At 40.1% G+C, this 25,813-nt stretch overlaps 1 protein-coding gene across 2 annotated transcripts in view; it reads left to right on the top strand.

Annotated features, from left to right (window-relative positions):
* Positions 1-14,795, top strand: part of CERS5 (ceramide synthase 5) — a 30,750-nt gene extending 15,955 nt beyond the window's left edge. Inside the window, exons 2-11 of one of the 2 annotated variants that reach the window (XM_040234100.1) lie at positions 4,326-4,431; positions 5,173-5,303; positions 5,988-6,045; positions 7,771-7,821; positions 9,048-9,140; positions 10,416-10,544; positions 10,648-10,754; positions 11,523-11,679; positions 12,489-12,597; positions 13,879-14,795. In XM_040234100.1, the coding sequence (XP_040090034.1) occupies positions 4,326-4,431; positions 5,173-5,303; positions 5,988-6,045; positions 7,771-7,821; positions 9,048-9,140; positions 10,416-10,544; positions 10,648-10,754; positions 11,523-11,679; positions 12,489-12,597; positions 13,879-13,886 (949 nt within the window). In that variant the 3' untranslated portion in view covers positions 13,887-14,795. The remainder of the gene's footprint in view (positions 1-4,325; positions 4,432-5,172; positions 5,304-5,987; positions 6,046-7,770; positions 7,822-9,047; positions 9,141-10,415; positions 10,545-10,647; positions 10,755-11,522; positions 11,680-12,488; positions 12,598-13,878) is intronic. The other variant, XM_040234099.1, reaches the window with a different exon arrangement.
* The last annotated feature ends 11,018 nt before the right edge of the window (positions 14,796-25,813 follow it).

Raw genomic sequence — 25,813 nt, 5'->3', positions numbered from 1 at the left:
AAATGGGTTTTTTTTGTTGGTTTGTTTTTGGCTGTGCCACACAGCATGTGGGATCTTAGTTCCCCAACCAGAGGTCAAACCCGTACCCTCTGCAGTGAAAGTGTGGAGTTTTAACCACCAGGGAAGTCCCCTGTTTTGAATTTTTTTAACACAGGAAAAGTTCTTTTTCGATCATAATTCCTTATGTGGGTTTTATGCTTCATGCTTTGGCACAATATCAGTGCCCAATAAATATTTTGTCAAATAAGCAGATTTTCTTAAGGTCTGTCCAGCTGTCACTGACTTGATGCCAGTAGCTCTGTGTCTTTCATTGAACTCTGAACTAATGAGGACAGGATGTGAGCTTATGACAGCTCTAGGATATTAAGTCTGCTTCAAGGTCTAGATAATAAAGCAGTTATCTTGGCTTTGCCCAAGTGATCAGGGTACAAACCTCTCCCTGTTGCGTGAAAGAGGATTTCCTGCTTTTCTCACTTTGTTCGAGGTACCATCAGGGAGTACCCAGACCAAACTGTTTCTAGTAAAAATAATAATAGCTGCCTTTAATGAATGTTTACAAAGTGTCAGGTACTGGGTAGGCATACATCATGTCATTTTCTGATGGTCCATGTAGTCAAAGCTATAGTTTTTCCAGTAGTAATCGATGGATGTGAGAGTTGGACCATAAAGCTGAACACTGAAAATTGATGCTTTTGAACTGTGGTGTTGAAAAAGACTCTTGAGAGTCCCTTGGACTGCAAGATCAATCCAAAGGAGATCAGTCCTGAATATTCATTGAAAAGACTGGTGCTAAAGCTGAAGCTCCAATACTTTGGCCACCTAACGGGAAGACTCATTGGAAAAGACCCTGATGCTGGGAAAGATTGAAGGCAGGAGAAGGGGACGACAGAGGATGAGATGGTTGCATAGCATCACCGATTTGATGGACAGGAGTTTGAGCAAGCTCTGGGAATTGGTGATGATGGACAGGGAATCCTGGTGTGCAGTCTGTGGGGCCGCAAAGACTCAGATATGACTGAGCTCTACTGTAACTATGTCATTTCATCTTTAAAATAACCCTGTGGAGCAGATATTATCATCCTCATTCTATAGGTAACTTTCATGAAGTCTGTTAGCCCCAGGGCCTTTAATCTCCTGACTGGATTAAGAAAGAGGCCTGCTTCAGGGAATAAGAATAGGAATTGGAAAGACTGGTTTTTTTGTTCTCAGGTCTACTTCTTCATTCAGAGAGATGATTCAGGGCTTTTATCTCAGATATGATATAGCACCAACTCAACAACAAAGAATGGCTACCTTTTTTTTTTTTTTTGGCCACAGCATGCAGCTTGTGGGATCTTAGTTCCCCAACTAGGGATTGAACCCACCCAAGGAATTCCATTTCTTGCAGTGGAAACATGAAGTTCTAAGCACTGGACTGCCAGGGAAGTCTCAAGTATGGCTGCCTTAATTAATTACCCTTCTGGATACTGATCAATGCTGGGTCCAAACTGAGCTCCAACAGCAAGGGTGGAATTCGCTACACCAGTCACTCAGTATGCAATTACTGAGCATAGAACCTTGATAAATACAAAAGTAGTATTCTCTGTCTTCTCAAGGAATTTAAACATGGGTAGGAGTTTAAAACGGAGAAGGCAATGGCACCCCACTCCAGTACTCTTGCCTGGAAAATCCCATGGACAGAGGAGTCTGGAAGGCTGCAGTCCATGGGGTCACTGAGGGTTGGACACGACTGAGTGACTTCACTTTCACTTTCATGCATTGGAGAAGGAAATGGCAGCCCACTCCAGTATTCTTGCCTGGAGAATCCCAGGGACGGGGGAGCCTAGTGGGCTGCCATCTCTGGGGTCACACAGAGTCGGACATGACTGAAGTGACATAGCAGCAGCAGCAGCAGCAGGAGTTTAAAATATTTGTATGCAGAATTATATACCAGGAAATATAAACTAATGTTTCTATTAGCATTGGTATTTGAATGAAAGTTTTATACTACTTGTGTAAAAGAGAAGAATGGGTTACAGATGTGGATTACTTTGTGCTCTGAATCTGTGTTTCCCCATGTCTTGGGAACTTTGGTGATAAAGGTGAAAGTTTCCACAGAGAAAGATAATAAACAGAGCTTCTTATTTTCAGTCCCTCCCATAGAGACAAATTCCGGATTTGAATGCAGATAAATAAAATAGGTCAAGAACACTCCATCTTACACCTCCCAGTTATTATTTCATCATACAACTCCCTAAGATGCTAAGAGAGCTAGAACTGGTTTTGACTTATTCTGAAAGTGATTACATAAAGCTTTTCTTAGAGCTGAGGCTCATAGAAATCTTTGGTTGTGGAAAAGAGGGAGATCTTTCTTAAAGAGCTAAGGAATAATTCCTCAGTTTTCAAATCTAAAAGTTATAAATTAATTATAATCAATGATATCATCATGGAATCTTAGGAAAAAATCTGAGGCATCATCTCCTTTAGATGACAGAATCAAAACTCAATAATCAAGTGACTTGACCAACTTTATGTGTCTTATTGGTAGATCTGGGATTAGAACTGGTACTAATAGGTAGTTTCTTTCTTACTACTGTCTGTAGTTTCTGGATTTTTTTTCTTCAGAGCTTCTAAAGGTCTAATTATTTCCATAGTCTTTTGATTAGGCAGGAAGGTGACCATGACCAAGGATATTTGTTTAGGAGGAGCTCCGTCTCAGTTCTACTTTTCCCTCCAGTTAAGATCTTGATGGTTTGATATAAGGAGAACTATCATTTATTAAGCACTTCCTTGTGTCAGGGTCTTCATATATGTTATATCATTGTACCTGCAAGATTCAAGTAAAGTAGGCCTGCTTCTAATGGGAATATGAATGAATCCCCTGGGGATCTTGTTAGTGCAGATTCTAATTTTGCTGGTCTGAGATGGGGTTTGAGATTCTGCACTTCTAAGAAGCTGCTAGGAAAAGCCAGTAATGCTGTTTATCTGTTGGCCTTATGTTCAGTAGCAAGAATGTTGATATTATTTTCATCTTACAAATGGAAAAAAAACTGAGGTTTCAGTTCAGTTCAGTCGCTCAGTTGTATCGGACTCTGCAACCCCATGAACCGCAGCGTGCCAGGCCTCCCTGTCCATCACCAACTTCCGGAGTCCACCCAAACCCAGGTCCATTGAGTGGGTGATGCCATCCAGCCATCTCATCTTCTGTTATCCCCTTCTCCTGCCCCCAATCTCTCCCAGCATCAGGGTCTTTTCCAATGAGTCAGCTCTTTGCATGAGGTGGCCAAAGTATTGGAGTTTGAGCTTCAACATCAGTCCTTCCAAAGAAATCCCAGGGCTGATCTCCTTCAGAATGGACTGGTTGGATCTCCTTGCAGTCCAAGGGACTCTCAAGAGTCTTCTCCAACACCACAGTTCAAAAGCATCAATTCTTCAGCAGTTAGCTTTCTTCACAGTCCAACTGTCAAATCCATACATGACCAGGAGAATACATGACCACTGGAAAAACCATAGCCTTGACTAGACGGACCTTTGTTGGCAAAGTAATGTCTCTGCTTTTTAATATGCTGTCTAGGTTGGTCATAACTTTCCTTCCAAGGAGTAAGCGTCTTTTAATTTCATGACTGCAGCCAGCATCTGCAGTGATTTTGGAGCCCAGAAAAATAAAGTCAGCCACTGTTTCCACTGTTTTCCCCATCTATTTGCCATGAAGTGATGGGACCGGATGCCATGATCTTAGTTTTCTGAATGTTGAGCTTTAAGCCAACTTTTTCACTCTCCTTTTTCACTTTTATCAAGAGGCTTTTTAGTTCTTCTTCACTTTCTGCCATAAGGGTGGTGTCATCTGCATATCTGAGGTTACTGATATTTCTCCCGGCAATCTTGATTCCAGCTTGTGCTTCCTCCAGCCCAGCGTTTCTCTTGATGTACTCTGCATATAAGTTAAATAAGCAGGGTGACAATATACAGCTTTGACGTACTCCTTTTCCTATTTGGAACCAGTCTGTTGTTCCATGTCCAAAGGTTTAGCAAGATTAAATAAGTTGCCCAGGTTCATACAGGCAGTAAATGGTAGACTAATGATTTGATCTAGGTCTTTCTTACTCTGAAGCTCAAAATGTGATAAGGGAAACCAGGGAAAAATGGAAAGAGAGCTTATAATCCAATATTTCTTAAACAGGTCACTTCTCAAGTGAATCAGTGGCAGAATTCAGGATTAAATCAAAAAGTTCTGGCTCCCTGCCAAGTGTTCCCCCTTTCCGCCTTATCAGTCCCCTAATCAGAATTTTTGCTTAATGCTTAGCAAACAGTCTTTAGAATTGGCTTTTGGGTTTTCTCCATTACAGGTTTATTGCCAAACCCTGTGCACTCCATGTTGGCATACAGGACAGTGGTCCTTATCAGGCACAACCTAATGCTATCCTTGAAAAAGTGTTCATGTCTATTACCAAGGTAAGTGGGCCAAAAAAAAAACCAGAGAGATTTTTGTTAAGGTTCATCCCATAGGGCATGGGAGGATAGAGAGCAACTATTTCCAAGGCTAAGGATAGGATGGGATGATCTTTCAGGTTTGGATAGTCCATAGAGCTATTAGGAGAACTTTATCCATTCAAGGAAATACCTTTGGGCTAGGATACCTTAAATAAGTCAAAATTACATACATTGGAGATTTAGGCCTAGCAGTCACCACCACCCCTACTCCCTGAGACACACATCATATTTTGATTTTGTTTTTCCCTGCTTCAGCTCTTGTCATTACCTAGTTGCATAATCAAGATGGAGATGGTCCTGATAGCCTTTGCAAGTTGAATTTTTTTTTTTTTTAAATTGAAGGATAAATACTTTACAGAATTGTGTTGGTTTCTGCCAAATATCAACATGAATCAGCCATAGGTATACATATGTCCCTTCCCTTTTAAACCTCCCTCCCAGGTTGGGTTTTTAATTTTTTTTTTTTCACTCGGGCTGGAGGGAGAAAACCAAATAGCTATGTGTATAGGTGAATGGTAAAGGTCCTTGATGTGTAAAATAGTACTTCTTACATAAAAATGACTTTGGGGATGAAACCTAGAAAGAAAAACGTTACTTAAATCACTGTAGTTATTACCCCTCTGCCACTCACCTTGTCAAAGGGCTTTAATGAGCAAGGTTTGAAGAAAAAGCAATGTTCTGACTCTGGTCATACGTCTACAGTATCCTGATGAGAAAAGGCTGGAGGGCCTGTCAAAGCAACTAGACTGGGATGTCCGAAAAATCCAATGCTGGTTTCGCCATCGGAGGAATCAGGACAAGCCCCCAACGCTCACTAAATTTTGTGAAAGCATGTAGGTGTATGGAAGGAGGTGGGGAGTGAGGAGAAGGGTGGGGTATGACTGGATTAAGGTTTTCTTTTTGGAAATCACTTCTCCTGTTAGGATAACAGTCAATGGATGCAGAAGGCTAACTCTGTTATAGGCTGGAAAGAAGAGAACTGAAAGCCTGGTCACCCTTAGTTTCTTAGACATGCTTGCTCCTAAGCTAGCTGTAGTTGCATTTTGTTCACCTTTCCCAAAGAAATTGGGAATGAATTCCTCTACTTTCACTTATGTAGGTAGATATGCACACCCTCATATACCTTGGTAGAGATAGTTCCAGCTTGCTATAGATTGACATTTTAATAGGAAGCATCCCTTTTCTGGACATGCTATAGTTCATTTCACTGGGTTTTTACTGATTATCCTCTGGACACCAAGCACTATTTCTCACTGTCATGCAAAAAAAAAAAAAAAGGCACTATCATCAGAGAGTCTGATATAAAAGAAAAGTTCACTGAAACCAGTATATACTTGTAGAAATCTATTTTTAAACAGAGGCTGGAAGATTTTTATCTCTTTGGCTTTTTAGGTAACAGTATATCATCAGTTTCTTACCAGTAAACTCTGTTATCCCCAAATGTGCTACCTTGAATTCTTTAGCTCAGAGACTTTCTTTTGAGTAAATGCTTGTCTAACTTCTCTTCACCCATCTAGGTGGAGATTCACTTTTTATTTATGTATATTCTGCTACGGAATTAGATTTCTCTGGTCGGTGAGTCTGAACTTTCTCTGGTTCTCTGTTGGGGTCTAATCATTCGTGCATCCCTAGAGATAAGAGTTAAATACCTTTAGAGCTTTGTCCTCTACTCTCTTTTGTTTTTTCTTTGTGATGCCTAGAGCCCAGGTTTATAAGCTAAATAGACTGTCTTCTGTCTGGGGCCTGACATCAGTAACCTCATGACCCTGTTTCTCCTTAAATAATGCTAATAATAATAGTATTAATTAAATTGACATAGTACATGATGGTTTACAAGGCATTTGACAAAAGTCCTATTCTTGCAAGGAGGAGACAGTTAAAGAAATGACATCAGTAACTCATTGAAGTAGGTGTTATTCCTGCTTTGCAATTGATTATCAGAGTCAAGGAAGAATTTCAGGCTTTTTGATTCATTAGTCTTTTTTTTCTTTCCTACTGTACCACAGTATTTTCCTCTAAATGCATAATTGAAGTTTCAAAATACGTGAAACATAAGGAAGCAGAACTGAAGGAAGGGAATAGACAATTACACAATCATATTTGGAGATTTTAATGCTCATAATAATTGATTAAATCACTAGACAAAATCACTGAGGATGTAGAAGGTTTAAATAAGAGTCCAACCAGTTTGGCCTAATTGACATTTATAGGACACCACACCAGCAGCTGAAGGATATATATTATTTTCAAGTCCATGTAAAGGATCAACTAAGATAAACCATATGCTAGGCCATAAAATTAGTCTCAGCAAATTTAAAAATTTTGAAATCTTATAAAATATGTTCTCTGACCATAATGGAATTAAAACAGGAATCAAATCAATAATAAGATGTCTAGAAAATATTTATAAGTTAAACAACTTTTCTGAATAACCCAAAGATCAAATAAGAAATCACAAGGGAATTAGAAAATACTTTTAATTGAATGATGCTGAAAATACAACATACCAAAGTTTGTGGTATGCAGCTAAAGCATACTTTTGAGGAAATTTATAACTTTAATTGTTTATATTAGAAAAGAAGAAAACTTTAAAATCAGTGATTAAGTTTTCACTTTAAGATCCAGAAAAAGAAGAGCAAAGTAAACCCAAAGTACGTTAAAAGAAAGGAAAAAAAAGAAAAGCAAAAAATGATGAAATAGGCATTAGAAAATAATGGAGAAAATTACTAAAGCCAAAGGTTGGTTCTTTGAAAGTTATAATTAAAATTGATAAACCTTTAGAAAAAAACAAGAAAACAAATTATCAGTATCAGGGAGAAAAAGAGGCTATAACTATAGGTCGTGTAGACATTGAAAGAATAGTAAGACCACATTATGAACAGTTTAATAGTAATAAATTCAACAACTTAGGTGAAATGGACAACCCTCTTAAAGGACATAATTGAAACTCCATTGGAGAAGATTACTTTTGAATCTTTGGCACAGAGAGATCTCCTTTGGTTATTAAATGAAATCATTGTCTTCCTACCTCCCAATTTCCTATATATTCCAGGTTGTGATGTTTCCAAAAGCTATCTTAGCGCTCTCTTTGCTCTTATGTACTGTTTCTCTCTTCGTAATAGCACTTTCTTGTTCTAGCAAAAAAGTATAATTGTTTATTTAGCCTTTAAGGATCCCTAAATTCTGTCTAGATGGGTTCCATTTTCTTTCCCATCTCTTTGCCCAAAGTATAGAGAGAAAGAGGTAGATGGGCCAGGAGGGAATTCTTAAAACTGACTTGGATTATTTGTTTTTTCTTAGTCACCTTGGTTCTGGGACACCCGACAGTGCTGGCACAGTTACCCTTATCAGGTAAGATCTGAGCCCTTCAAGACATGGGTGGGTGGGTGTGTGGGTGTGTCTGTGTGTGTGTGCTGGCACAGTTACCCTTATCAGGTAAGATCTGAGCCCTTCAAGACATGGGTGGGTGTGTGGGTGTAGGTGTGTGTGTCTGTGTGTGTGTGTGTGTAGGATGGGGTTGGGGAGAGTGCATCTCCAGTCCCAGGGCAGATAGCACATTCCCTTGAGATTCTTGAGGGATTAGGGACTGAGTCTCATTTTTGGGGTCCCCACAGCAGTGAAATCCAGTGACCTGTTTGTTCCAGATATTCACCCTAATTGGGCTGAAAAGAAAAGCAGCTTCTTGGCACTTAATGAGGTGCTTTCTGGTTCAGGTATCCCTTTTGAATCCCATAAGAGCATCTTGGTTCTAAGTCTAAAGCAGAAAAATGTCAGGGGGTTGCTCACAGGGTGGAAGAAGGTAAGGCCTCAGTGTATTTAATCCCCTGAAAATTGCCCAGAATTCTAGACACACTGATTTGATTGTGGTGTGTGTGTGGGTGTGTGCTTAGTTGCTCAGTCGTGTCCTTGTTAACCATGAAAGTGAAAGTCACTCAGTCATGTACAACTCTTTACCCAGGGATCAAACCCAGGTCTCCCACATTGCAGGTGGATTCTTTACCAGCCCGAAGAAAACTGGAGTGAGTAGCCTATCCCTTCTCCAGCAGATCTTCCCAACCCAGGAATCAAACTGGGGTCTCCTGCATTGGAGGCAGATTCTTTACCAGCTGAGCTACCGGGGAAGCCTACCTGATCTCTAAAAGATGAGCCAAAGATGTGTATGGGCTTCCCAGGTGGCGCTAGTGGTGAAGAACCCGCCTGCTAGTGCAGGAGATATAAGAGATGTGGGTTCTATCCCTGGGTCGGAAGATCCCCTGGAGGAGGGCATGGCAACCCACTCCAGTATCCTTGCCTAGAGAATCCCATGGACAGAGGAGCCTGGCAGGCTACAGTCCATAGGGTTGCAAAGAGTTGGACACGATTGAAGTGATTTAGCACACAAAGATGTATATGTGGAAGGGAAGAGTTTTAAGTGTCAACACCAATCCAAAGTCTGTTAGCTATTGCACGTCTTGGAAGATGATGGAGAGGAAGAGTATTTAATAATTGGGGGTATGAGTGCGCTGACACAAAGAAAGTTGGGGACACGGAATGAGTCTGACTAGCTGGTATCCTCACTACTTCTTTCTCTCTTCCAGCCTCTCACAAGTGGACTTTATTACTATTATATCATGGAATTGGCTTTCTATTGGTCTCTTATGTTTTCTCAGTTTACAGACATTAAAAGAAAGGTAAGGGCGTCGGCTCCCTCAACACCCTGATTTATGGCACCCTCCTTTCCAGCAGCTTCCATTATGTCATTGTGATGGATTCTCTGTCCTGATTAGGACCACAGAAGAGGGTGAAAGTAGGTTCAGTTTGACTTTTAGCTCTTTGTAATGTTCTCAGAAGTGAGCCCTGACTAGTGAAGTATATTTGAGTCATTCAGGGCAGCCCAGGATGAAAACAGTTAACCAGCTAAGAAGCATACCCTTTCCTTTGTTTTTCTCCAAGGTTCTTACACATATAAAGCTCAAGAAACTAGTCAAAACTTAGGGATAGCAAGGCCTGATGCAGGAAAAGCTTCAATTCCAGAAAAACTTTTGCCATTAGTGACCCTTGTTCCCTCTCTGTTCTCTCTTGGTGACCCCACTTACTTAAAAGAATGTCAGTTGGACTCAAGACAGTTACATACACTCCTATGGAGACATAGGTCTCCTTATTAAAATTTCATTTTAATACATGACACATATAAAAAGGTTTATAATATGTATGTAGGTTTTAAAACATTCTAGAATGTGTACTTGTAAACTCATCCCCAACTCAAGAACTAGAACATATGATTGTATCCATCCATATGGAAAGCATAGACTTTATATCCTTGCTTCTCTGATGGAATTTACCTGCCTCCTCCCACCCTCTATCCCTCACTGGGCTGAGAAGTATTTATTAGCTATGTGTAGTAACTCAGGTATTTAGAGATTTCTCAGGGTCTAACCTTGTTATTTGAACCCAAGAGGAAATTAGAGCTTTAAATCTGAGAGCAGGAAGTGCTTGTAGTAAGATGGACTATTTAGCATTTCTCTGAAATGTTTTGAAATAGCTTCTCCCCTCCACAAACCTCCCCTTTCTCTTAGGTCCCTTTGGTTGAAATTTCCTTCATCAGTGCAGAAGAGTCTCAGACGCTCAAGGAATCTGAGATATATAAGGCTTGTATGCCTGACTACCACCTGGGAAATTGTCTCCAGGTATCAGCTATGCATCTGAAGTCTACATGTTCTGCAGCTACCAAAGAAAATTGCTCTTTTCTGTGTTTTGAGCTATAGATTGAGTGTAGATTATGGGTCAGTCACTGATGGAGAGAGTTTTGGGTGAAATGTTAGGCAGCTCCCTAGGGGAGAATTTAAACAAAATGAAACTCTTAAGGGGTGGGATGAGACCCTCCAAGAACAGTGCAGGGCACTGAGTTGTGTAGCAGCTCTGCGGCCTTGCCTTTACCTGCCTCTGCTATTTGCATTCCTTCCTAGGACTTTCTGATCATGTTTGTGCATCACCTGGCCACCATTGGGCTTATTACCTTCTCCTACATCAACAACATGGTTCGAGTGGGAACGCTGGTCTTGTGTCTACATGATGTCTCAGACTTCTTGCTGGAGGTAAGACCCCTCAACGACTCCTTCCTCACTAGTCCTCTTTACTTTTCTTCCTATCTGAGAACTGGCTTTCTCCCCGATTCAATTCTTATCTTTCTTTCTCCAGGCAGCCAAGCTAGCCAATTATGCCAAGTACCAGCGTCTCTGTGACACCCTTTTTGTGATCTTCAGTGCTGTTTTTGTGGTGACTCGCCTGGGAATCTATCCATTCTGGTAAGTGTTAGGGAAACTGGTCACCAGTTCAGGGAACAGACACCAAGATTCCCTAACCCAGAATATTGCTCTGCTTTTTGCTTGACCTAACCTGACCTTTTATGGATTCTTGAAGGACCTCATTTCCCCTGTACAGTATTTCTAATACAGTATGATGTAGACCGAGAGCATCCAACTCACTTAGCTATGGCTCTCCTGATTCATCTCATTTTATGGCCAAGTAACTCCTTTGCCTTCTTTTGCACTGATTGCGGACTTCTCAGGCTTTTGCTTATTTTTCTGCTCTATATTCTTTCCCATCCTGACCACTCCCACTCCCACAACACTCTCACTTATATACTCACGACTTTTATATTACAAGTATTGACTCTGTGGGTTGGAGATTTTCCTTAGTCTGAGGGAAGTAGTCAGCTGTCCTGTATGTGCATGAGGATCTGAATTATTCCTAGGGTTATTATTAAAATCGTTGTCCCAAATTTGTGATACTCTGCATATTTGGATTAGTAATATGACTTATTTGAAGTGATTAGTAATCTGACTTATTCTGTCAGTTGCTAAGAGTTCTATATCTTCCATTATTCCTAAAGATAGAAAACTCCATGGACCCCTTTCTTTACTATCTTCTCACTGTGCATGAATATCCCTGGAACTTCCACTGATAGAAAGCATGGTGTAAAAACACAAAGTTCTGCTTTCCAGGAAATTCAACTTCATCCCTATGTGTCTGGCTTTGACTCTAGAATCTGACCATTGACCTTCCTCTTATAGGATCCTGAACACGACCCTCTTTGAGAGTTGGGAGATGATCGGGCCCTATCCCTCCTGGTGGCTTTTCAATGGCCTTCTCCTGGTCCTACAGGTCCTGCATGCCATCTGGTCCTACCTAATTGCACGAATTGCTTTCAAAGCCTTGATCCGAGGAAAGGTAAGGGTAAAAGATGGCTTCTTTCTTTGAGGTATTACCAAGCAAAAAGCCTAGGGCTCTAATGTTTTCATCTTTCTTTAAGTATGAGTGTTTAGCCATCTAAGACATGACTTAGATGTCAGAGGCAGGATCTGCCTTCTTCCTGCCCCATAGGAATGACTTTTGTTAAATAATAAACAGGATTAGGTTTTGGAGACCATTTCAACCTACCCCTTACCTACATCATGGATTTCATATTTTTAATTTTAGCATGGAAGCCTTTTTTCAAAGGAAATCATATGCAGAGTTCCAAGATATAAACTGTATAGAAGCCAAGATGTTAGATTGCCTAGGAGTGGTATGGTAATTCACAAGCCACCCCAAGATGGCCACACTGTGGTGTTCAAGATACAGTTTATGTAAGGAATTAAGTACCAGCCTCACTTACTGTTGCATGAGGCAGGGACTTAAGTGAGATAGGTTTTTAGGGCTTCAGATACCCACCTTAGTTCAAGAGCCCAAAAGCACAAAGAAAGGCATCATTCTGTGATAAAACTCATAACTGAATTTTGCAAATTCTGAAGTAGTCAGTCAAACTGTGATTAGCCTGAGGGATTCAGCCTTCAGTAACATACAGTCCCAAGGGGAGGGGCTCTGCTGGAGGGTACGACTCTAGGACAAAGGGATGGAATGTTTCCCAGGAATATATGATCTCTTGTGACACTGTTCCTTATGGCTTTAATTGCTTTCAGAACTTGCTTAGTGTGCCTGTGCATCTTGGTGTAGCTATTGGACATCTCTCTTTTCCCCTGCTTTTCTTCCCTGACCAGGTGACCTATCCAGGAAGGATTAGACCCAGACTCTGTACTCTCCACTCTTTTCTCACCTCCTTCCTTTTTTCTATGCCTGGTGGGAGCTGGACAGTTTCATCTCTTGCATGTAAGTGTATCTGTGCTTCTAGTGTTCAGTGAAGCATGTCTATCTGAATGTTTCTCTTCCTTCCTGCTTTCCTTTCTGTTCCCTGCATTGTATGGAGCATGCCTTCTCTCCTGATCTTGTGGGGCATTGTTGAATGGAGCTCAAGTTGCCAGATTCTTTTTCCTAAATTGAGGCAAGAGTAGAGTCTGCTCTTTTTTTTTTTCCATTTCTGTTTTTCCCTTCTATCCCGCCCCCATCCCTCCCTTTTGAGCTTCCCTTTAGCTCAAATCTAACACACTGCCCTCTGGTGGAAATTTCCTGACAATCAGATAATCAACTCGTGATCTGGGTTCAGAGGTCAATAGCTATAATAAGCCATAGAATCTTAGAGTTAACCAAAGCAAGTACCCCACCCTCTGGTAACAGCAGTTTTAGTATTGTTTCCTTATCACCTCCTTCTCTTATTTACTTAGAAAAAAAAAACACGTTTATTATCCTTCAGTTCTGGAGGGCAAAAGCCTGACAGAGGTCTCACTGGCTGTCTCTCCTTTTTACTTTTATGGTCCATGATAGAAAATTTGAAATACTTTACTAGGTATGCAGAATAGTTTAGATCGGAAAACCCTGCTTTAATCCAAATCCTTCATTTGAAAATACAGAATAAAAAGCTGAGTTTGAAAGGTGAAGATTCATAGAGAATAGCACGACTGGGACTGGGATCCTGTCTTGCTGACTGCCAGTCTGCTTTTCTCTTCACCGTGTTGTGCATCTTCAGGACACTAGAGAGGTAATCCTGTTACGAGAAAAGGGAAAAAACTGAAGAAACACGTGCATTGGATGTTAATATTTGAGCCCAGGAAGAGTAGAACACCTAAAAAGACCCAGTTGTGGATCAACTTTGGGGATATGGCAAAACTCTATAGATAACCAAAACTGCCGTGGAAGTGATGACGGCAGCCCTGTATTGTTGTGTTGGCCTTTTCTCTTTTTGAGGTAGAAGAGAAAGGGTATGTGAATGTTTTAGCTCTTTTAGGCTGGTCCTGAAAGGTAAACTCCTCTACCAAGACAGCTACTTACTACATTGAGAACAGAATTAGAGATGATGAGAGAGAAACAGAGAAAGCAGGCAGGTATTCCTAAGTCTCTATGGTCCCGATAGTATTTTGAGTCAGGTGCCACCAGAAAGTAGGCCAGATTGGAAACAGCGCCCAAGCATGGGCTCTGTGGGCTCTGTCTGTCTTACGATTCTAGAAGAGTTCTGTCCTTACCTTTCCTACCTTTGCCCCCCACCATCCCTCCCAGGTGTCTAAGGATGATCGCAGTGATGTGGAGAGCAGCTCAGAGGAAGAAGATATAACCAGCAACACTAAAGGTCCCTGTGGCCGCAGCTCCAGCAATGGTGCCAATCGGGTGAATGGTCACATGGGAGGCAGCTACTGGGTTGAAGAGTAAGGTGGTTGGCATGGGGACTTCAGCATAGACAGACTTGTAGGGCCACTGGCAACCTACTCCTCTTGGGCCTCCCCACATCTACATTCCTGGGACTAGGGGGTGTGCAGGGCACTGAGGAGAATCAAAGAAGCAAATATTTTCACTTTTTAAAAAAAAGACTCGGCCATTTCGTATTTAATAGCCTCCAGGTTCTTTCAGTAATGTTATTTGCTCTGTGTGCGCGCGTCCGTGTGTGTGTCTGTGCGCGCCTGTGCATGTGCATTTGTGCATATGCGTTGAGTCTCGTTGCCTAGGTTGGGGCACATTTCTGGACTAGGGCCATTAGGTCTTGCCTGGTCTCCTCCGAACCCACCTCAGTCCCAGATTTGGCTGCATCTTGAATTATGCTGTTTCCAGAGTGTCCACTCCCTGGTTGCCCATGGCTCTTGAGCCCTGACCATCTGAATGGAGCAGCTGAATTTAGCTCCACGTTTCTGCACTGTTTCTTCTTTGGAGCTGGAATATTTCACATGAAGTTGTATGCAAACAGACAACCATGAAATGGGTGGCCAGGATTGCTGCGGCCCCTAGCTAGATCCCCTTCCTGCCACCTGGTAGTGACAGGGACAGCTGCTGATACCCTGCTCTTTATTCAATGGTACGCAGGAAGTCGGGGTGGGTGGGAGTAGCGGGTGAGCTGAGGGCTGGAGGACAACAGCCACTGGGTGAGCTGTTAACGGTTTATACTATTGTTTACTCTTCTGTGATTAAAAGTGCTTCAACCCTCATCTGCTGTCTCAACCTCTTTAGTGACTCTATCCCCAGTTCCCTGAATCCATAGTCTGATTAATAAGTTTTTCAGGTCTGATTCTAGAGGCCATTGGACACGCAAGTTTTTCCTTTCTGTGCATATGCTAGAGAGAGAGTACCTGCATTTTAAGGCTTTATATTTTAAGAAAAAACAAACGTGTAGTGATCATAAGAAAAAATACTGAGGAAATAAAAGCATGTATATTGCCAAAGCAGCAAAGACTGGTTGAAGAGCTAAGACACCTGAGTATTTCCTGTATTTCCCATTTTATTGAATACAGAGACTGCCAGTTAACATCTTAAGATGGAGATAAGTGAGTCTAAACCAATGTTTTCTCTTTTAATTCTAGTTTCTCTTTTAGCCCATGGAGAAATAATTTTCCTAATCTAGATTTTTCTGTACTTGAGGTTTAGGCAAAATTACCAATAGTAGTGTTTATCTCTTAGAATATTTTCCATTCAGTGAATATTCAGATTATCAAAATATTTCCAGATGCTCTTGGGTACATTAAGACATATGGAGTGCTTCATTGTTAAGGAGACGGATAAAAATGGAAAGAAACAGGTTATTGTAGGTTATTCTAAGAATCAGATACTCATTTGATGTTCATTGACATTACTGGGATACTGACCCTACTAAATTTATCTTACTAAGAGGCTGGATTTTAAAAAGACTTAACTATATATATATAGCACAAGGGCAAATTAAGTTCTAAAAAATTTTATGTAGTTATTTAGTCAGAACTAGTCAGGAAGACTAAAAGACTAAGGTCTTACATTTAGTTCCTCAACTTACCATATTGTTGAATAGTAATTGTGAAATATGAAAATACTTTGGAAAGTCAGACAAGGTATGTATGCCTTTTGAAGTTTGAACAGTTGCTTTGTAAATACGATTGAATTAGTTGTCCCAGTTAATCTGACACGTGGTATAATTAATAATAGTTAACACATAGCTCTTTATTACACATATCGAGTACTTTACAGGGGATTAAAATACAGCAAAATAGGCTAATTTCGCTAAATTCAAACACCTAGTAAAGAATCAAAGTCAGAGTCTCTATTCTTAATCACTATACTGCAACACTTCTCAAGACTTCATGTAAGGAAGAATAGTTGTTGAAGAAACATCTAGCCAGAGATTAGAGTCAGTTATAGGAACAGGGCTTGTTCTGAGCATATAGTTGGAATTGGAGGGAAGTGAGAGGGTGCTAGAGGGTTTGAATACAGAACTGGAAGATAATAGTGTTAACTGGGATGGCAAAACTGTCATGAGGCCAGATTTATAGATGGCCTTGGAAGGTTTCAGGACTGAGAGCAGGTTAGATGCAAACACATCATCCCTACCCGAGAACTAGGAATATTTATAAGAGAAGCAAGGCATTACCTCTCTGTTGAATATAAAAGAATTTGAGAGACCCCCGGAGGTCCAGCCATTAAACTCCACATTTCCACTATAGGGGGTGTGGGTTCGATCCCTGGTCAGGGAACTAGATCCCACAAGAAGTTTTAACTTTATTATTTACTGAAAAGATAACACGTTTGTATAGTGCTTAACTGCTTCGAGGATGATTTCACATCAAAAAGCGAACTTCAGAACACTTGGGATTATTATTACCTGCATTCTATAAATGAGTGTTCAGATTGTACCTTGACCCTAAGTGGGAAGCTGCTATAAATTGGGAAGACATACCAGGTCTTCCCTGATAGCTCAGTTGGTAAACAATCCGCTTGCAATGCAGGAAACCCTGGTTCAATTCCTGGGTCGGGAAGATCTGCTGGAGAAGGGATAGGCTACCCACTCCAGTATTCTTGGGCTTCCCTTGTGGCGCAGCTGGTAAAGAATCCACCTGCAATGCGAGAAACCTGAGTTTGATCCCTGGATTGGGAAGATCCCCTGGAGAAGGGAAAGGCTACCCACTCCAGTATTCTGGCCTGGAGAATTCCATGGACTGTATAGTCCATTGGGTCGCAAAGAGTCGGACACAACTGAGCGACTTTCACTATGTCCACCTAAAAATATAATGGTGTAAAACAACAGTTTATTATTTTTCATGGTTTGATTGGTTAAATGAGCGCAGTTGGAAATACCTCATATGGTTACAGTGAGATGGCAGCTGGGAATGGAGTAGTTTAGAGACTCAACTGAGCTGGATGTTGAAGATGATTAATAGTCTGGCTAGAAGTTAATGCTGGCCATTCCCTAGGAACTGTCGGGGCTGTCAGCTAATACACCTAAACATATCTTTCCATGCCTTGAGCTTTGCTCAAATGGTTGCATTGCATAATGCAGGAAGCAGAAGTCACTAGGCCAGTTAGTGTTGATTGAGGGAATTCCCTGGCGGTTCAGTGGTTAGAACTTGGTGCTTTCACTGTGGTGGCCCAGGTTCAATCCCTGGTGGGGAATTAAGATCCCACAGCCTTGCAGTGTGGCAAAAATAAAGAATGTTGACTGGAACTAGCACTCATGACTTCCATTGTTTCCTACTGACTGAAGTCGTCACAGGGACCACCTAGATACCAGGGAGTGCTGAGGTAGATTCTGTCTCTTGAAGGATTGGTGAGGTCACTGCAGAAGGGCATGGGAAAGGACTTCCCTGGTGGTCCAGTGGTTAAAAATGCATCTTCTAATGCAGGGAATGTGCGTTCAGTCCCTGGTTGGGGACCTAACATCCCACATGCTGCGGGTCAGCTAAGCCCATGTGCCACAACTACTGAGCCCACTTCTTCCACAACAGGAGAAGCCCCTTGCACACCACAACTAGAGAAAGCCCATGTGCCAAAAATGAAGACCCAGTGCAGACAAAAATTTTCTTAAAAAGAGCATGGAGAATGGTTGCATTCACCTTTGAAAAATTCAGTCTGCCACAGTGACAAAACAGTCTCAGAAGTTGTTCAAAAAACACAAACATTTTAGATTGCCTGTTACATATCATGAGCTTTCACAATCCTAAAACCAATCATGAAGTGTAGTTAGTGGGTGGTACTATGCTTATTTTAAACCAAGTTCTTCAGACTTTAGATCCAGTATGCCTGCAGGAAGACATTTTCACTTCAATGAAATATTTATCAAGTGCCTACTTGATGATAGGCACTGTGGCAGAGAAGCTAGAGACACAAAGATGAACAAGATCTGGTTTCTACTTTCAGAGGGCTCAGACATCAGTAAGGAAAGGGAAAAAAAAAAAAATACAATGTGATAGCAACTGTTCTAAATTGTTCTTGGCAAGGTGGGAGAAAACTTGAAAGTGGAGCTGGACCATTAAAGATGAGTAGAACTTTGCCAGGAAAACAGGAATAGGAAGGTATTATGTTTAGGAGAGATGGGAGTATATGAAAGATACCAGTTCTGGTTGATGTGAAATAACTTGAGACAAACATCTAGAAATGGTGGATAAACTTGAGGTGTTCCCCCCCCTTTAATGCACAGCTGAGCTTCTAAGAAAGTGACACAAAAGATGCAAAGCAGTTGAAAACTAGAGCAGAAGGCAAAACACCTGGCAATTACTGAAGGAATAAAGACTTGGGTTTTAATACTGACAAGAAATAAGACTGTGGCCCCATGCAGGAAGCTGAACTGAGACCTTGAGTTAAAGCAGCAGCAAAAGGAGGGAACTATGAAAAATCCACGCAGTTGGCAAAAGGAGAAAGCAAAGATGTTTGAATGCTTGGGCTTGTGAGGTTAGGATGCTCTTATTCTCAAATTCTGGGCTCACACTTCATGTAAATTTGAGAACCTAAATGCATACTTCCTTTGTGGTCTGGGAAACATCACAACCACCAACCCCATCCCCAGGTAAGAACTTGCAGGAAAATTGATCTCAGATTAATTATCTCTGGGCCTGTTTTGGGAAGACCTGTACATGATGATGCAGACAGTGCTGGAGTTCTTACTAAGACACTACCACCAACACCCCCCACCAAATAGAAAAGGTCCAAAAGATTATCTCAAGCCTGCAGCACATACAACTAACAAAATACAAGTATCCAGAGTGTATATAATTAAAGAAATGACAAGGACAACCCAATAGGAAGAAAAGGAGAGAGGGGAGGGAACAAAGGATATGAATAGGTAATTCCTAGAGAGTGAATATGCCAGTGGATAATCACTAAAAAGGTGATCAACCTTACTATAAATCAACGATATGTAAAATGAATAGAATCCACTTTACACCAACAGAATGAAGAAACGTTGCCAGTGTGAGTAACACTGACATAACTTTTGGAAAAGCAACTTAATAACTAGTAAAGCTAAGTATCTTGTAGAAACTAGAACAAGGAAATTAATCGCATTGCTGTTTATAAGTGGGGGAAAAGTGGAAAAAGATCAGTGATTTTTCCACTAGAGAAATGGGATAAATTAATCTACTCATGTAATTGGAATATTATACAACAATTAAAATGAAGAGCTAAGTTTTCCTGTTAGTATGGATGTGTAGTCCAAACCAGTTGGACATATATATATTTATGTATGAATTTTCAAAAATGTTACAGGGAATTGTTTCATGTGGTTTTGGAGTCTGAGAAATCTCAGGATCTAGTCAGTAAGCTAGAGATTCAAGAAGGCTATAGTTGATGGTATAGTTCCAATCTGAGTCCAAAAGCCTGAAAACTAGGAAAACTGGTGGGGAAAGCTGCAGTCCAAGTCCATAGGCAGGGGAAGACAAATGTTCAGCTCAAAGACAGTCAAGTAGAAAGACGGCCCTCTTACTCTACCTTTTAAAAACATTAAAGGGACTTCCCTGGTGATCCAGTGGCCAAGACTCTGCACTCTCAATGCAGGGGACCTGGGTTTGATCCCTGGTCAGGGAACTAGATCCCACATGCCACAGCTAAAGACTGAAGATCCCACATGCTGTAACTAAGACCTGGTCAGTCAAATAAATATTTTTTAATTAAAAAAATTAAAGTGTTACTGATTTATGATAGTTTGACATATTTTTTTAAAAATTCCACATATAAGTGATAACATAGAGTATTTGTGTTATTTCACTAAGCTTAATACCCTCCAAGTCCATCTGTGCTGTTGCAATTGGCAAATTTTCATTCTTCTCTTTGGCTGAGTAATATTCCATTTTTTGTGTGTATGTGTGTATAATATATCTTCTTTATCTATTCATCTGTTGATGGACACACTGATTGCTTCCATATCTTGCCTATTATAAATAGTGCTGCTATGAACACTGGGGTACATGTTATCTTTTAAAATTAGTGTTTTCATTTTCCTCAGGTTTATACCAAAGAGGAGAATCACTGGATCATATGGTAGTTCCATTTTTAGTTTATTGAGGAACCTCCAATACCGTTTTCCATAATAGCTGCACCAGTTGACATTCCCACCAACAGTGTACTGGGGTTCCCTTTTCTCCACATCCTTGCCAACGTTTATTTGTGGTCTTTTTGACAGTAGCCATTCTGATAGGTGTGAGGTAATATCTCATTGTAGTTTTGATTTGCATTTCCCTTAATGATTAGCAGTGTTGAGCATCATGTGCCTTTTGGGCATCTGGGTATCTTCTTTGGAAAAATGTCTATTCAGGTCTTCTGTTCATTGGGTTGTTTTTTTATGTTGAGTTGTATGAGCTTGTTGTTGTTCAGTTGCTAAGTTGTGTCTGACTCTGTGACCCCATGGACTGTAGCCTGCCAAACTCCTCTGTCTGTGGATTCTCCAGGCAAGAATACTGGAGTGAATTGCCATTTCCTGCAGTGGATCTTCCCGGACTGGGGATCAAACCTGTGTCTCCTGCACTGGAAGGCAGATTCTTGACTTGACCACTGAGCCACCAGGGAAGCCTTGTATGAGCTTACTTTACCTTTTCTATTTAGGCTGTGAATGGATTGGATAAGACCCAACCACACTGGGGAGGGCAATTGCTTTATTCAGTCTACAGACTCAAATATCAATGTCATCCAGAAACACCCTCTCAGATGCACCAGGAATACTCTAACCAACTGGCCGGATCTTCTGTGGCCAACTCGACACATAAAATTAACCTTTGCAAAGGATAAATATCAGAAGCATAATGTTGAGTGAAAAAGGCAAGCTGCAAAAATATATATATGTGTGTGTGTCCCATCTGATGCAAAGTTACATTACTTATTTAACCCCAAAATATATTTAGGGTATTTCTGTAGTAAACATACAGAAACATACAAGGATGGATACTGCTTATCTTTATAGAGGAAGAGTATGCATTTCATATGAAATTTTATTTTTGGTGGTCTTCAATAAGTTTGGAATAATTCATAATTTTAAAAAGCTTTTCCAATGTAAAAACAAGTATGTGGCATTTTCAGGGAACTCTAATCTGTTGGAGTTGGAACCAAAGTAGCAAGAGATGAAAATAAGAAGGTGGCTTGGGACCAGATTGTGAAGAACCTTGACTATCAGGCTAGAGTTAAATTTTAACTGGTAGATCATGGGAGGCACAAAGTTTTAAGCAGCAAGAGGAGTTTTCTAAAACCAGTTGTAGAGAGGGTTATCCTAGGACTTAGGACCTGACCTTAAAGAGGTAAAGGAAATGGCTTTTTTAAAAGGGGGCCTATGAATTGGCATAGGTCTATACGTGGTAAGGTTATCTGTACCACCTTCACCTCCGCCATCGGCATACAATTCTGTTTTTCCTTTTAGCTCAGTAAGGTCTCTTGTAAGGCAGGCCTCATCAGGAAGAGTTTAGCCATAAGCCCTAGGCCTATAAAAGTAGATTAGGAATCTACCTTCACTCAACTGGCTTCTATGAAAGATGTTTAGGAAACAATATGAAACTTTCTAGCAATAACATGACTTTCTTTGCTAGTAATAATTTATTATAAGGAATTGTGGCTTGCACAAGTATGGATGTATTCCTTGTGGCTCTTAGTATGGCTGTTTTCTCCCTACAGCAGCATTCCCAGGACAAGCTGTAGCTCTGCTACCAAAGCTGATCCTAACACAGAGTGGGGAGAGCTGTGGGGTCCCAAGCTCTGCCCATTAGTCCTTCTCTCCTGAGGCTTTGGCCTCTGAATAGTTGAAGAGACCAGAGAAAAGATAATTCAATCAACATATATTTCTTTATGTACACGTAAACACATTGAAAATGGTAATAGGAACAAACCAAACTCTTAACACAGGTAATTTCTGAGTAGGGAAATAGGAAGGGTGTTGGGTGAGGGGCGGAGGGATAATTATTTGTCTATATTTGAAAATATGTTACATTGAAGATATATTCATGTACCTTAGGAAACTTCAAAACTAGTACATATGATACAAATGAACACTTTTTTCCCCTTAAACAAAAAACCTGTTGAAGCAAGTGTGGCAATATAAGTCAGTTAAAACTGAGGAATAAGTATATAAGTGTTATTTCTAAGTTCCTTCAGCTTTCATATGTTTATAACTCAAAAAATATTTTTATTATAAAAATCAGATATGCTCATTGTAAAAAATGCAACTAATTAAGTACCTGACCTCTCCTTTCATCCTAATAATTATTAACAGTTTGGTATAGTCTTCTGGGACCACTTATCAGATAACCAAGTGTATACAAATGTGTTTCTTTTAAAACAAAGATAAGAGATTATACCATACATATTTTGCTGGTTTTTACTTAATAACATTCCATTTTATGAGTATACCATTATTTGTTAACTAATTCCTGAGCTTATTTAAGTTTCTTTACTATTAACATAATACTGCAGATAATACCTTTGAATCAATATATCATACAGTTGTGTGGCTAGAGTCCTAGCACAGAAATAACTAGGTAAGAAGATATAGACACTTAATATTTTTGATTGGAAAAGAGTATACAAACTTGTATTTCCATTCATTAACAAAAGATTTCCTTGTATTATTTAAATATTAAAAGTGCTATGAAAGGGTTGGTTGCTTGGGAGTGCAAAAGAGGTCTTAAATATCATGATAGGGAATTTGACCTTGACCCAGTAGCCAGCGGTTTTCATCTCTATTTTTAAAGCCCATTACCTTTTTTTTTCCTTGCGCAGGCATTTAAGGGCATGTTTCCTGACATGACCTTGGGCTGTATCCTGAAGTTTTGAATGAAATATTGTTTTATTGCTTTTAAAGAAGGTAAAAATCTTCAGTTTTGTTTTTTCCCTTTGATTTGAAGGTTTCCCAGGAATATTTCATTTCTAAGTAGTTGAGGTTATCGTGTATTTATAATTTTATTGGATGTGATCAGAGAATACGACTATAAAATTTCTACTTTTAAATTATTTTTAAAAATTTTTGAGTAGGTAAATAATCAGTGTTTATAAGTATTCTATAGATACAGAAAATCATCTATTGTGTATTTATTATGTATACACATACTTGTGTACCAGGTTTGTTGTGTTATTCATTTGTTCTGTTTTTATTCCTCCAGTGCTGTTCAGTTCTGAACAAAGTATGATACAGACTCTCACTATAACTGTATTTTTATCCTGTTCTCCCTGTATTCCTAAGAATTTTTCCTTTAGTTTCTTAGTTGCAGACAAATTTATGATAACCACTCTTCTTCATAATTTATGTTTTTTTATATTACCAAATGATCTATTTATTCCATTTAGTGTTTTTTAACTTTTCTTAATATTACCACTATTGCTTTACATTGGTTTGCATTTGTCTGATATGTCTTACCCATCTGTTTTCAACTTCTCTGTATTAGTGAGTATGTGTATTGGAAACTATATATATTTTGGATTTGCCTTTTTAGCCCAAATCTGTTAGATTTTGTCTTTTAATGAGAGAATCCAGTCCATTGATACTTAGTGTAATAACCAATGAACTTAATTATATTCCTTCATCTTAATTTGACGCACATAAGTATTCACCAACTCCCAAAGTTCACTCAAACTCACATCCGTCAAGTCGGTGATGCCATCCAGCCATCTCATCCTCTGTCGTCCCCTTCTCCTCCTGCCCCCAATCCCTCCCAGCATCAGAGTCTTTTCCAATGAGTCAGCTCTTCGCATGAGGTGGCCAGAGTACTGGACTTTCAGCTTTAGCATCATTCCTTCCAAAGAACACCCAGGACTGATTTCCTTTAGAATGGACTGGTTGGATCTCCTTGCAGTCCAAGGGACTCTCAAGAGTCTTCTCAAACACCATAGTTCAAAAGCATCAGTTCTTTGGCACCCAGCTTTCTTCACAGTCCAACTGTCACATCCATACATGACCACTGGAAAAACCATAGCCTTGACTAGACGGACCTTTGTTGGCAAAGTAATGTCTCCACTTTTTAATATACTATCTAGATTGGTCATAACTTTCCTTCCAAGGAGTAAGCGTCTTTTAATTTCATGGCCACAAGTTCATGGGGTTTTCAAAGCAAGAATACTTAAGTGGTTTGCCATTCCCTTCTCCAGTGGACCACATTCTGTAGACCTCTCCAACACGACCTGCCCATCTTGGGTGGCCCCACACAGCATAGCTTAGTTTGATTGAGTTAGACAAGGCTGTGGTCCGTGTGATCAGATTGGCTAGTTTTCTGTGATTATGGTTTCACTGTGTCTGCCCTCTGATGCCCTCTCGCAACACCTACCGTCTTACTTGGGTTTCTCCTCCTTGGACGTGGGGTATCTCTTCACAGCTGCTCCAGCAAAGTGCAGCCGCTGCTCCTTACCTCAGGCTCAGGGTAGCTCCTCTCGGCTGCCGCCTCTGACCTCAGGCGCGGGGTAGCTCCTCTTGGCCGCCGCCCCTGACCTCGGGCGCAGGGTAGTAAATACCAAACAATTGCTTGAAATTAGGTTTTGACAAGCTGTATTTGAAAAGACAGTAGGTACTCCAAGTGAAAATGAGGCAGGAGAGGACTGAACCTAGGCAGGAAATAAGACTGGACAGATATATATTGGCATACTATATACTGCTACTCTACTAGAATTCTCCAGAGAAACAAAACTAATACATTAGAGAGAGAATAAGAGTGAGAGTAAGATTTATTTCAAGGAATTGGCTAATACAATTGTAGGGACTGGTAAGTCTGAGATCTGTAGAACAGGCTAGCAGGCTGAAAATCCAGGTGAGAGTTGATGTTACAGTCTTAAGATCCACAGGCTGGAAACTCAAGTCGGGTTTATATCCTACAGACTTGATGCAGAATTCCTTAAGAACTCTGTCCTAGCTCCTAGGGCCTGAGCTGACTGGGTGTGGTAAGATCCACAGGCTGGAAATTCAGGTAGGGTTTATATCCTACAGACTTGATGCAGAATTCCTTCTTTAGGAACTCTGTCTTTGCTCTTAGGGCCTCAGATGATTGGGTAAGTCCCATCCAGATTATGGAGGACAATCTGCTTTACTCCAAGTTGGCTAATATGTTAATTACATCTAAAAAATACCTTCATAGCAACATCCAGATTGATGTTTCACAAAACAACTAGGCACCCCAGCCTAGCCAAGTTGAAATGAATTGAACCATCACCCAGTACCATAGCAAATGTCAACCAAATATGAATGGATTATTTCTAAACCATCTACTTTGTATAACAAATATTTGTAACATTCAGTTTACTATCCTTAAATGCAATTAACATTTAACTTAGCACATGGAATTTTTAAAAATCAGCATAATATCCTATAGTAATATAAAGAAAACTTTTAAAAAAGAATTTATAATAAAATTATTTCCATACATAAATATTGGGCATAGTTATACTAGCACTCAGATGCTTGCACTTTTGTACATTCACCATGATGAATTTAAGGGCTACAAATGGAGACTGATACTATTGTGTTTTATCAGAGAACCAAATGCCAGGAACAGGCTCTGCCATCAGTGAAATGTTTTGTTTTTTTTAATGGTGAACAAAAGTTCTAAATAAAACAAATACTGTACAATCTCCCCTTCATTTATACAGTAGTTGCATACCTAGAGAATTCAGAGTATACCAAAAACTGTATCAAAAATACTTTGTGTGAGGTTATATGCTCAGCTAATTATAAATTGTTTTTTCACTTAAATATTTATGGGGACATTTGATAGCTGTGTAGGACTTGGGACACTTTGTTGTGCAAGACTAT

The sequence above is a fragment of the Oryx dammah genome, unplaced genomic scaffold (assembly GCF_014754425.2).
Source record: "Oryx dammah isolate SB20612 unplaced genomic scaffold, SCBI_Odam_1.1 HiC_scaffold_29, whole genome shotgun sequence".
In the NCBI taxonomy this organism is placed as follows: domain Eukaryota; kingdom Metazoa; phylum Chordata; class Mammalia; order Artiodactyla; family Bovidae; genus Oryx; species Oryx dammah.
This window is presented reverse-complemented; position numbering and strand designations above follow the sequence as displayed.